This window comes from Carcharhinus amblyrhynchos, unplaced genomic scaffold, assembly GCF_965287045.1.
Source record: "Carcharhinus amblyrhynchos unplaced genomic scaffold, sCarAmb.v2.hapA scaffold_39, whole genome shotgun sequence".
Taxonomy (NCBI): Eukaryota; Metazoa; Chordata; class Chondrichthyes; order Carcharhiniformes; family Carcharhinidae; genus Carcharhinus; species Carcharhinus amblyrhynchos.
This window is the reverse complement of record NW_027649780.1, coordinates 4,794,259-4,808,026: the sequence shown is the minus strand read 5'-3', so window position 1 is coordinate 4,808,026 and position 13,768 is coordinate 4,794,259. Positions and strand designations below refer to the sequence as shown.

General features: G+C 46.2%; 1 protein-coding gene across 1 annotated transcript; it reads right to left on the bottom strand.

Moving 5' to 3' along the window:
• Window positions 1–2,718: 2,718 nt before the first annotated feature.
• LOC145363720 (uncharacterized) lies at window positions 2,719–3,958 on the bottom strand. The gene has a single exon (XM_080218959.1). The coding sequence runs from the start codon at window positions 3,797–3,799 to the stop codon at window positions 3,053–3,055; it is 747 nt and encodes a 248-aa protein (XP_080075085.1). The 5' UTR covers window positions 3,800–3,958; the 3' UTR covers window positions 2,719–3,052.
• Between the last annotated feature and the right edge of the window lie 9,810 nt (window positions 3,959–13,768).

Here is a 13,768-nt window from a genome sequence, read left to right as displayed (position 1 = left end):
CTGAAGTGTTCGCCAACAGGAAGGGAACAGTCTTGCCTGGTGATTGTCGAGCGATGTTCATTCATCCGTTGTCGTAGCGTCTGCATGGTCTCCCCAATGTACCATGCTTCGGGACACCCTTACAGTACTTACTGTACTGTCTGGAGACAATACACATCTTTTTAACCTGTGATCAGTGCTCCTTCCACTCACATTGTCGGCCACTTCAGGTCTTGAACAGCAGGTTAGGTGTAAGGATTCGCATTCTAATCAGCAATCTCTAAACTGTCTGTGCTTTATATGCTCTGTCTGAGGCCAGAACTCTCCATTCACCTGACGAAGGGACTAACCCCGAAAGCTTGTGAGTCTATTATCAAATAAATCGGTTGGACTAAAACCTGGTGTTGTCAGACTTTTTACAATCTGAACTACCCTATTCATAAGGACTCCGAGAAGGCCTGCTTTATTTACACAATATGAACTACCCTATCCACAAAGGGGTTGAGAAGATCTTACTGATAGTAACTGTTATTAATAACAATTTACACATTCCATAGTTTCATTGTCCTAAAGATTGCGATTCAGCTCAATATGCCTCTCACCCCATTAGGCTTTGCAGCAACCTGCCTTTGGCTAAAGTGCACAGATTTCTTTAATGTACAGCTAAAATACACTTTTAAAGAGCCAAAATACAGGTTCAAATCAGAAATATTTGTCTAAATCAGTTAAATCTCTTACTGTATTTATATGTGTCTTATATAGACGGTTCCTAATCTAAGTTCATTTCACTTATTGTTAGTATTTTATTGGTAACTTAAACCCCTGGTTACTTGAAATTTCTCTAACCTGCTAGGAATTTCCTCAACATTATCCAAATGTATTAATTAAAGATTACTGTACTAATTCGCTACCAGTCAGAAACAGATGATTGAATGAGTGGTGAGCCTTAATTGAATTGTAGTTAAAGGATCAATAATGAGTTAGTAGTGTGGACGGAGAAAGCACGGCTGCAACAATAATTTAACAACAGTTATGGTAATAGTGGCTTTAAAACAGCTATTCTGGATTAGACCTATGCATTCTAGGAATTTTGTTCAATTTATAGATTAAAACCAGATGCAGGTCGTAAAGAGGCTCTGGTGATCTGAAGCTTCCTGTGTTGGTCAGATCAAGGAAGTTGTTTACATTGACCCAGATATTGCATCTCCGATTTATGGCTGCTGTGTATAAGACATGTAAAATGAGCTAAACATCATTCAAAAGTAATTTCACTGGATGTTTGAGCCATGTGATCAGTTTCCGGTTACACAATTGGCTGGATAACAGAGAACCTTCAACAAGTGGAGAATTGTGGATAAAAGACATGTGAGTTCTTTGTTTGACAGCAATAACCTGAAGAGACCAACCTCACAAGAAGACTTGTATCCTGAAGGATGCATCAGAGAGAACAAGAAGATAGATTCTACATTGAGGATATTTCTTGGCCAAGGTTTTCCTAAACTCGGGAGTATCTATTTTTTAGTGAAATAATTAAAATTGATGTTCAGTTGAAGTCCAGTTCAAGAGTTAAAGTTGTTAAAAGTTGATGTTCAGATAAAATGCAGTGAAGAGTTAATAAGTTGCAACTGTTTGTTTGAGTTGGTACTAGTAGTGTTCAATAAAGCAATAATTGAATTACCGTCCTTAAGCTGGGAATGTTTAAATCAAAGCAGTATAGTAGTAGTTATTGGGAAAGACTGAGTTTTATTTGCTGTGAAATGTAAAAGTTGAACTGTTGTGGATGTAAAGATTGTGCAATGAAGATAAATGTACCTGGCAAGAGAGATCTTCAGTCTCTGATTAGCCTCAACATTTGAAACTGTGTAAATAAGGGGTTGTACAGAATCAGATAAAGGGATAGTATGGAACAATTCTATTGTTTTGTTTCTTTATAACAGCCATTACTTATTCCTTTGCCTTTTGTTCCAGGACATTTTTGACATTCAATCTCACTCACCCTCGAATCAATCCCTGACTTTCCCTTTTGTTCCCCCTGACTCTACCCGCTTTCTCACCAGCATCAAACACATCACATTTCTCCCTTTCTTTCGTTCTGAAGTAGAGTTATATTAAATGGGAAATGTTAACTCTGTCTATCTCTCCACAGATGTTGCCAGATCTGCTGTGTTTTTCCAGTTCTTTCTGCATTATTTCAGATCCACCTGTAGTGGAGGGAAAAACGCTATTTACTATCCAGGATAAATGTCCTTCATTAGCTTTTGTAGATCATTTCAGTGGAAATGTGCTGTCCCAGGCTCAAGGAGCATCAACTCATTGGAAGCAAAGTAGTGAGACTGGCCAGTCCAGCAGAAAGAAACCTTCTGACTCTCCTGCCTTACTAAATGCTTTACTTTAACCTCTCACTTTACCAAATTTGGGGAGGTGATGGCCTAGTGATATTATCGCTAGACAATGAGTCCAGAAACTCAGCTAATGTTCTGGGGACCTGGGTTCGAATCCCACCACGGTACATGGTGAAATTTGAATTCCATAAAAAATATCTGGAATTAAGAATCTAGTGATGACCGTGAAATCATTGTTCGATTGTCAGAAAAACCCATCTGGTTCACTAAAGTCCTTTAGGAAAGGAAATCTGCCGTCCTTGCCTGTTTGATCTACATTTGACTCCAGAACCACAGCAACATGGTTGACTCTCAACTGCCCTTGAGGAACTAGGCTGGGCAATAAATGCTGGCCAGTGATCCCCATGTCCCATGAATGAATAAACTAACTGTCACAATGAACATTGTTCAGTCCAGGATGTGGTTAACAGCAGAATCCAACCTCTGTAATCACTGGTGAACGCGCTGGTGTGTCTGTAAGTTGGATGATGTAGTGAATCCCTTCTCACACTGTGTGTCTCTCCCCCACGTGAACACGCTTGTGTACTCGCAGGCTGGATAACTGTGTGAATCCCTCCCCACATATGGTGCAGGTGAATGGTCTCTCGTTGGTGTGAACTCGCTAGTGTACGCGCAGTTGGGATGACATTCTAAATTTCTTGGTGCAGTGAGAGCAGCTGAACGGTCTCTCTTCAGTGTGAAGGTGCTGGTGGGAAATCGGTTCTCCAGAGCTCCCACAGTTCAGAGCATTTAAAGGGTCTCTCCTGGGTGTGAGTGACTTTATGTCTCTGCAGTGTGTATGAATCAGTGAATCCCTTCCCACACACAGAGCAGGTGAACGGCCTCTCCTCACTGTGAACTCGCTGGTGTCTCTGCAGGTTGGATGACCTTCCAAACCTCTTTGTGCAGTAAGAGCAGCTGAATGGTCTCTCCCCGGTGTGAATGGGCTGGTGGGACATCAGATCTCTAATGCGTTTGAAGCCGCTCCCACAGTCAGAGCATTTAAAGGGTCTCTCATTGCTGTGAATGAGATTGTGATTCAGCAGGTGAGATAACTGAGCAAATCCCTTCTCACAGACAGAGCAGGTGAATGGTTTCTCCCCAGTGTGAACTCGCTGGTGTCTCTGCAGGTTGGATGATGTTCTAAACCTCTTTGTGCAGTGAGAGCAGCTGAACGGTCTCTCCTCGGTGTGAATGCGCTGGTGGGACACCAGATGCTGAGAGCTTTTGAAGCTAAATCCGCAGTCAGAACATTTAAAGGGTCTCTCATTGGTGTGAGTGACTTTGTGACTCAGCAGGTGGGATAACTGAATATATCCCTTCCCACACACAGAGCAGGTGAAAGGTCTCTCCCCGGTGTGTCTGCGTCGATGAACTTCCAGTCGACATGGGACCCTGAACCCTTTCCCACAGTCCTCACATTTCCACGGTTTCTCCATGGTGTGGGTGTCCCTGTGACTCTGCAGGTTAAACAATCAATTAAATCTCACACAGAACACGGGTACAGCAGTCTCTCCCCGCTGTGAATGCTGCCATGTATTTCCAGGCTGTGTAACTGGTTCAAGCTCTTCCCACACTCAGTGCACTGGAACACTCACTCAGCTGTGCACTTCCGCACAAAGCCCGCGCTCTGATTGGCTGGAGGACCAAACTCCTTCCGGTCCTCCAACTCTTCCTATTGGTCAATATCATAATCACGAATCGGGGGGGTGGGCACGACCCTGCACATGTGCAGCTGCTCCTCAATCTGGATTCACACAAAGCCTGCGCCCTGATTGGCTGGAGGACCAGCAACCCACCGGTCCTCCAACTCTTCCCATTGGTCAGAACCTCAGCATGAAATTCAGGCGATGGGCTTTTCTCCGCACATGCGCATCGTCCCCTCTCCCTTGGACATGCGCAGTCCCGGACCTAGGAGGGGAGGGGGAGCGGCTCCTCGCTCTGGCCGGAGCCGCCAGCCGCTTGTCTGGAAACCTTGGCTCGAGGAGGGGCCAGGGGGAGGGGAACATCGGGTGGGGGCGGGGCTCCCGGGAAGGGCAGGGGGAGCAGTGGGCGGGGCTCCCGGGAAGGGCAGGGTGGAGCAGCGGGTGGGGGCGGGGCTCCCGGGAGGGGCAGGGGGAGGGGAGCAGGGGGTGGGGGCGGGGCTCCCGGGAAGGGCAGGGGGAGGGGAACAGTGGGTGGGGGCGGGGCTCCCGGGAAGGGCAGGGGGCGGGGAACAATGGGTGGGGGCGGGGCTCCCGGGAAGGGCAGGGGGAACAGTGGGTGGGGGCGGGGCTCCCGGGAAGGGCAGGGGGAACTGTGGGTGGGGGCGGGGCTCCCAGGAAGGGCAGGGGGCGGGGAACAATGGGTGGGGGCGGGGCTCCCGGGTCCGCGTGCCTGAAGGGGGTGGTGGTGTGTGAGATCAGCAATGAGTGCTGCACCATGATCCATAACCCATTCATCCAAGTTAGTTTGCTCAGTTGAGGGAATACCATACATTTAAGACATAATTGTTAAAGCAAGATGTTGTTTACAAGCATCATAGATTTGAAGAATTAGTTTGGAAAGAGTCATAGAGGTTTACAGCATGGAAACAGGCCCTTCGGCCCAACTTATCCATGCTGCCCCTTTTTCACCCCTAAGCTAGTCCCAAGTGTCCGCATTTGGCCCATATCCCTCTATACCCATCTTACCCATGTAACTATCTGAGAGCCCTGTCTTAGCTTGGATGGGGAATGTCTCAACTTGTTGAGACTCTGAATTGGACTTAATTTGATTGAATTGGAGTAAAAACAAAAAAGACAAAATTTTACCCGCCTCTAATACTACCTTTGGCAGCTCGTTCCAGACACGCACCACCTTTCATGGGAAAAAAATTGCCCCTCTAGACCCTTTTGTATCTCTCCTCTCTCACCTTAAACCTATGCCCAATAGTTTTAGACTCTCCCACCTTTGGGGAAAGATATTGACTATCGAGCTGATCTGTGCCCCTCATTATTTTATAGACCTCTATGGGGTCACTCCTAAGCATCCTGTGCTCCGGAGAAAAAAGTCCCAATCTATCCAGCCCCACAAACCATCTAGTCCCAATAGCACTCTAGTAAATCTTCTCTGCACACTTTCTAGTTTAATAATATCCTTTCTATAATAAGGTGACCAGAACTGTACATGGTATGCCAAGTGTGGTCTTACTGATGACAGTCGGGGTGGGGGATTGGGCCCTGTTGAAAGGGGATTAAAAGTAACATAATTTGAACGCCGTTGGTTTGAAATAAATTCAAACTGTACTAAAATGTGAAAGGAATGTATTTGGGTTTGAAATTAAGTTGCTCAAGGTTAGAATTGTGAAGGCCAATTTGCTCCCAAAACATAAAGATAAGGCAGCAATCCAAAATATTTGAGTTAAAACTGTTGAGATTCGGTTAACAACACATTTCACAAGGTGTTACTTTCAACTTTGAAACTGAATTTGGTGTATACAAAAAGGATAGACAAAAGAGATGAAATTTGACCAAAATTGAAGAATATAATACGGGAGAAGACTTTTAAATTATGTAAATTGACAGAATTGCTTGCCGAGTTTCCTCTGCCCATTTTCCCCCTCTCTAGCTTCTACAGAAAAGTTAACTCTTTCAGCAGACAGTTGATTTCTTGATAAATCTCCACTCAGCCTTTGTTTTTTAATGTGACCTGTAATTGGACATATTAACTCATTGGCCAGATGGATTGTCTGTGTTCTTTTAAACAGGTGATGATGGTTTCCAGCTCCGACTCAAGTCAGCAGCTTTGAGAATTAATGCTGGCCAGCCAGCGATGCCATGTCCCTTGAATAAATGAATGAATAAAAAAATACACACAATTGTTTTGATTTAGACCGAGACCATTTGGCCCATCATGTCTGCACCAGTTTTCCAAACCAGCATCATGACTTAGGGCCATTTCCCTGCCTATTCCCCATACCCCTGCAAATTTAAGTACCTAAGAACATAAAAAATAGGAGCAGGAGTAGGCCATCTAGCCCTTCGAGCCTGCCCCGCCATTCAGTAAGATCATGGTTGATCTGAAGTGGATCAGTTCCACTTTCCCGCTTTCTCCCCATAACCCTTAATTCCCTTGTCTATCAGAAACCTATCTACCCACTTCAATGGGCAGAGAATTCCAGAGACTCACCACCCTCTAAGTGAAGAAGTTCCTCCTCAACTCCGATCTAAACTGCCACCCCCCCTTATTTTGAGGCTGTGATAAGTAATAATCTAATGTCCTCTTGAATACCTCAATTGGATCTGCCTCCAGCACATTTCCAAGCTGTGTATCCCAGGCCCGAACTACTCGCTGTGAGAAAAAGTTATTTCTCACATCACATTTGCTTCTTTCACAAATCACTTTAATTCTGTTCCTCTCCCGGTTTTCATCCTTTTATGAGGGGGATCAGTTTCTCCCTAGTTATTCTGTCCAGCCACCTCATGAGTTAGAACATCGCTTTCAAATCTCCCTTGAGCCTTCTTCTCTCCAAAGAGACTGATCTGTATAAATATTTTTAAAAAATGTAAGAACAGACTGAAATTTTTCTGGTCCTTATAAAATTCTAACAGGCTGCGACAGGGTAGATTCAGAAAGAACGTTCCTGATGGTGGGGGAGTCCAGAACTAGGGGGTCACAGTTTGAAGATAAGGTTTAAACATTTTAGGACTGCGGTGTGCCTCAGGGATCGATGCTAACTCTACTGTTATTTGTCATTTATATTAATGATTTGGATGAAAATATAGGAGGCATGGTGAGTTTGCAGATGACACTAAGATTGGTGGGTAGTGAAGAAGGTTATCTCCAATTGCAATGAGATCTTGGACAATTGGGCCAGTGGCTGACGAATGGCAGATGGAGTTTAATTTAGACAAATGCGGGGTGATGCATTTTGGTAGATTGAACCAGGGCAGGACTTACTCAGTTAATAGTAGGGCACTGGGGAGAGTTACAGAACGAAGACATCTAGGGGTACAGGTTCATAGCTCCTTGAAAGTGGTGTCACAGGTGGACAGAGCGGTGAAGAAGGCATTCGGCATGCTTGGTTTCATCGGTCAGAACATTGAATACAGGAGTTGGGACGTCTTGTTGAAGTTGTACAAGACATTGGTAAGGCCACATTTAGAATATGTGTACAGTTCTGGTCACTGTATTATAGAAAGGTTATTATTAAACTAGAAAGAATGCAGAAGAGATCTACTAGGATGCTACTGGGATTTGATGGTTTGAGTTATAAGGAGAGGTTGGATAGACTGGGACATTTTTCTATGGAGCGTAGGAGGCTGAGAGGTATCTTATAGAGGTCTATAAAATAATGAGGGGGCATAGATCTGCTAGAAAGTCAATATATTTTTCCAAATGTAGGGGAGTCTAAAACTAGAGGGCACAGGTTTAAGGTGAGAGGGGAGAGATACAAAAGTGTCCAGAGGGACAATGTTTTCAAACAGAGGGTGGTGAGTGTCTGGAACAAGCTGCCTGAGGTAGTAGTAGAGGCGGGTACAATTTTGTCTTTTAAAAAGCATTTAGACAGTTACATGGATAAAATGGGTATAGAGGGATATGGGCCAAATGTGAGCAATTGGGAGTAGCTTACAGGTTAAAAAAAAGGTCAGTTGGACAAGTTGGGCCGAAGGGCCTGTTTCCATGTTGTGAACCTCTATGACTCAGGTGAGGAGAAATTTCTTCAGCCAGAGATGGTGAATGTGTGGAATCCGTTACTGCGGAAAGTAGTTGAGGCCAAAACGTGTGATTTCAAGAAGAAATTGGGGGCTAAAGGGATATGGAGGGGGGTGGGGTGGGGAGGTGGGATCAGGATATTAAATTTGATGATCGGCCATGATCAAAATGAATGGCAGAGCAGGCTCAAAGGGCCAAATGGACTACCCATGCTTCTGTTTCCTATGTGTTTATATCTATGTTTCTATGCAGCGTGGTGGGTGTCAAGGGCATTGAACATAAGAACATAAGAAATAGGAGCAGGAGTAGGCCATCCAGCCCTTCGAGCCTGCCCCGCCATTCAATAAGATCATGGCTGATCTGTTGTGGCTCAGTTCCACATTCCCGCCCTCTCCCCATAACCCTTAATCCCCTCTCTTATCAAAAACCCATCAACCCGCGTCTTAAAAATATTTAGCGAGGCAGCCTCCACCACTTCAACGGGCAGAGAATTCCAGAGATTCACCACCCTTTGAGTGAAGAAGTTCCTCCTCAACTCTGTTCTAAACCGCCCCCCTTTTATCTTGAGGCTATGCCCCCTAGTCCTACTGTCCTTTTTGAGCGGGAAGAGTCTCTCCACCTCTATCCTATCCATCCCATTCATCATCTTATATGTCTCAATGAGATCTCCCCTCATTCTTCTAAACTCTAACGAGTACAAGCCCAGTTTATTCAGCCTCTCCTCATAGCTCAACCCCCTCAACTCCGGCATCAGCCTAGTAAACCTCCTCTGCTCTCCCTCCAAGGCTAAAATATCCTTGCGTAAGTACGGCGCCCAAAACTGCACACAGTACTCCAGCTGCGGCCTCACCAATGCCCTATACAGCCGCAGCAAGACCTCCCTACTTTTATATTCAATCCCCCTCGCTATGAAGGCCAGCATCCCATTCGCCTTCCTGACCACCTGCTGCACCTGCAAGCTGGGTTTTTGCAACTCATGCACAAGGACCCCGAGGTCCCTCTGCACCGTCGCCTGCTGCAGTTTTTCTCCACGTAAGTGATAATCCTTCCTACCATTATTCCTACCAAAGTGGACCACCTCACACTTGCCAACATTAAATTCCATTTGCCATTTCCTGGCCCATTCGCCCAGCCTATCTAGATCCTTCTACAGACTCTCCCCACCCTCCGCACAATTTGCCTTTCCACCAATTTTGGTGTCATCAGCAAATTTCGACACCCTACACTCGGTTCCCTCCTCCAGATCACCTATATAAATGGTAAATTGGCCCTAATGGAACACGTAACAATGAGAACAATTTGAGTTGAAGCTTCAGTTTGAGGTACTGTGTGCAGTTTTGGGCGCCGCACCTGCGCAAGGATATTTTGGCCCTGGAGGGAGTGCAGAGGAGGTTTACTAGGCTGATACCGGAGTTGAGGGGATTGAGCTATGAGGAGAGGCTGAATAAACTAGGCTTGTACTCGTTAGAGTTTAGAAGAATGAGGGGAGATCTCATTGAGACGTATAAGATGATGAATGGGATGGATAGGATAGAGGTGGAGAGACTCTTCCCGCTCAAAAAAGACAGTAGGACTAGGGGGCACAGCCTCAAGATAAAGGGGGGACGGTTTAGAACGGAGTTGAGGAGGAACTTCTTCACTCAAAGGGTGGTGAATCTCTGGAATTCTCTGCCCGTTGAAGTGGTGGAGGCTGCCTCGCTAAATATTTTTAAGAAGCGGGTTGATGGGTTCTTGATAAGAGAGGGGATTAAGGGTTATGGGGAGAGGGCGGGAAGGTGGAACTGAGCCACGACAGATCAGCCATGATCTTATTGAATGGCGGGGCAGGCTCGAAGGGCTAGATGGCCTACTCCTGCTCCTATTTCTTATGTTCTTATGATATTGCTCTCCTCTTCAAAGGGTATTTCAACTAACCATTCCACTCTTCCTATTCACTCCACTCTAACAGAAACGTTAGTGAGATTCATTGTTTCATCATCAGCAATGTCCTCCTTTGGAACATCTAGCTTGCAGGAGAATTGGGATGAGTGGATTTAAACCGGGAAGGAATTATTGATTCAGACATGAATAATGAGGAATGAGCTTGTTCCACAATAACCGTAACTGCAGTCTGGGAAATCCTCGATCAGAGACAGAAATACCTGCTCAGAAAGTGGTTTGCCACCCACTATCATGTGTGTTTGCAGATCTGAACGAACGGCATTGCGATGAGTGAATACAATATTTACCTGTTTCCTTCTCTAAACTGGCATACCTGCATTGTTGAATTTTCTGCTGTTTGAAGCAGTGTTCTGGAATCATAAAAAGCCTACAGTGCAGAAAGAGGCCATTTGGCCCATCGAGTCTGCACCGACCACAATCCCAACCAGGTCCTACCCCCCCATATCCCTACATATTTTACCCGCTAATCCCTCTAACCTACGCATCTCAGGACACTAAGGGAAAATTTTAGCATGGCCAATTAGCCTAACATGCACATTTTTGGACGGTGGGAGGAAACTGGAGGAAACCCACGCAGGCACGAGGTGAATGTACAAACTCCACATGGACAGAGACCCCAAACCGGGAATCAAACCCAGGTCCCTGGAGCTGTGAAGCAGCAGTGCTAACCACGGTGCTACCGTGCCGCCCGTAACACAATGTATTACAGCAAACCTTTTAGAATTTGGAGTAATACATGTTAACTATTTGATAATTGGAGGCATAGTGATCAGCACTGCTGTCTTGGGTTCAGTTATCGCCTTGGGCGACTGCCTGTGTGGAGTTTTCACATTCTCCTCGCGTTTGCCTGGGTTTCCTCCGGGTGCTCCACTTTCTACCCACACACCAAACATGTGCCGGTTATGTTGATTAGCCACGTTAAATTGCCCCTCACTGTCAGGGGGATTAGCAGGGTAAATTCACCAAAGATCCTTAGACAGCACCTTCCAAACCCACGACCACCTCCATCTAAAAGGACAAGGGCAGCAGATACATGGGGAACACCCACCACCTGAACAATCCCTTCCAAGCCACTCACCACTGTGATTTGGCAATATGTTGGCATTCCTTTGTGGACGCTGGGTCAAAATCCTGGAATTCCCTCCGTAACGGCGTTGTGGAAGCACATTGCCTGCAGTGATTCAAGAATGCAGCTCACCACCACCTTCTCAAGGGCAAGTAGGGATGGGCAATAAATGCTGGCCAGCCAGCGACCCTCATGTCCCACAAATGAATAAAAAAAAGTGGCATTACAGGGATAGTGCTGGGTGGGGTTGGTGCAGGCTCGATGGGCTGAATGGCCTCCTTCTGCACTCTAGGGATTGTATGAGAACAATCCCAATTTCAACACTCATCTGTCAGCACTTCAGCTCTCCTGGGCATTTGGCCTCTCATTTTGGGGTAAACGTTCTCCAAGGCGGCCTTCACCACACACGACAGCGCAGAGTCGCTGAGCAGAGACTGATAGACAAGTTCCGCACACATGAGGACGGCCTCAACCGGGATCTTGGGTTCATGTCACCCGATTTGTATCCCCCATGACTTGCCTGGGCTTGCAAAACCTCACTTACTATCCTGTCTGGAGACAATACACATCTCTTTCACCTATGCTTAATGGTATCTCCACTCACATTGTCTGCACCTTGAAGACTTGATTAGCTGCAAAGACTCACATTCTAATCAGTATTCTGTAAACTGAGTGTGTGCCGTTACATGCCCTGTTTGTGATCAGAACTCCCCACTCACTTGATAAAGGGGCAGAGCGCCGAAAGCTAGTGGCATTTGCTACCAAATAAACCTGTTGGACTTTAACCTGGTGCTGTGAGACTCCTTACTGTGTCCAATCTGCAGTGTCTTGCTTCTGTAACCAGTGCTATTGCTGCCAATGGGACACTGTGTGCTGGGAACGCCCCTTTTGAGTCATTGTGACGGCACAATGGAGCCCGGGCTGCATCAGCCAATAGCAATCACTCTGCTCCGCGGTGACCTCTCCGGGTTCAGGCGCGCGGTTGCGGGAGCCCCGCCCCCACCCATTGCTCCCCCAGTCTGTACATTCCACTCCATAGCGAGGGGGATTGAATATAAAAGTAGGGAGGTCTTGCTGCAGCTGTATAGGGCATTGGTGAGGCCGCAGCTGGAGTACTGTGTGCAGTTTTGGGCGCCGCACTTATGCAAGGATATTTTGGCCTTGGAGGGAGTACAGAGGAGGTTTACTAGGCTGATACCGGAGTTGAGGGGGTTGAGCTATGAGGAGAGGCTGAATAAACTAGGCTTGTACTCGTTGGAGTTTAGAAGAATGAGGGGAGATCTCATTGAGACGTATAAGATGATGAATGGGATGGATAGGATGGAGGTGGAGAGACTCTTCCCACTCAGAAAGGACAGTAGGACTAGGGGGCACAGCCTCAAGATAAAGGGGGGGCGGTTTAGAACGGAGTTGAGGAGGAACTTCTTCACTCAAAGGGTGGTGAATCTCTGGAATTCTCTGCCCGTTGAAGTGGTGGAGGCTGCCTCGTTAAATATTTTTACGACGTGGGTTGATGGGTTTTTGATAAGCGAGGGGATTAAGGGTTATGGGGAGAGGGCGGGAAAGTGGAACTGAGCCACGACAGATCAGCCATGATCTTATTGAATGGTGGGGCAGGCTCGAAGGGCTAGATGGCCTACTCCTGCTCCTATTTCTTATGTTCTTATGTTATGTTCTTATGTTAGTCCATCAGATAGGCAATTTCAATTCCACTCTGTTATTTTCCAGTTCTCTTCCTGGCGTAACCTCTACTCTTAAACTGGACCATCTCGAGGGCAACATGACAGCTCAGAGACTATCTCTGTTGCTGTGCGGACACATGGATTTGGGCCTGTGTCTGTGGGAGTTTGCACGTTCTCCCCGTGGTTGCGTGGGTTTCCTCCGGGTGCTCCGGTTTCCTCCCACATCCCAAAGATGCGCTTTTAGGCTGATTGATTGGGTAACAAATTGTCCCTATATTGGACCTCCCTGATCCTCGCACATTAGGCGTAGACTAAAATCATGAATAGGTCACTGAGACAATGGGACGGCGGCGCAGGCTCGTTGGGCCGAAGGGCCTGTTTCCCGTGCTGTGTTGTTCTTTGTTCTTTGTACTCGATCTTTTCTTCTCCTGAAGCAGCACTGTGAGTTCTAGGTTACTGGTATAACTGATGCGAAACAGCAGATGTGTCAAGTAACAGATTAAGCATGGATGAAAACGAAGCTGTCTTTACCCCTACCCAACTTGTGGACAGTTCTTCCTCAGTGTTATTTTTCCCAAGCTCTTAATTGTCCCAATCTATACTATTATCCATTTTGCTTTAATTTTCATCACTTTGTGTCCATTTGCTGTGTGTTTAATTGGATCCTGATTGTTTTGGATTCAGTTTCTCTCTGGAGTGTGTGTCAATGCCTTGACGGTGTTACAATGTTGTCTCAATCCCCTGGCCACATTAACCATGGTAAAAAGTCTGACAACACCAGGTTTCAGTCCAACCGATTTATTTGATAGTAAATTCACTAGCTTTCGGGTTAGCCCTTTCGTCAGGTGAATGGAGAGTTCTGGCCTCAGACAGAGCATATAAAGCACAGACAGTTTACAGATTACTGATTAGAATGTGAATCTTTACACCTAACCTGCTGTTCAAGTCTTAAAGTGGCTGACAACGTGTGTGGAAGGAGCACTGATCACAGGTTACAGAGATGTGTATTGTCTCCAGACAGTACAGTAAGTGAGGTTTTGCAA

Excerpts from the sequence above, each read along its gene's own strand:
- LOC145363720 (XM_080218959.1), bottom strand. The coding sequence starts at position 3,799 with ATGGAGAAACCGTGGAAATGTGAGGACTGTGGGAAAGGGTTCAGGGTC.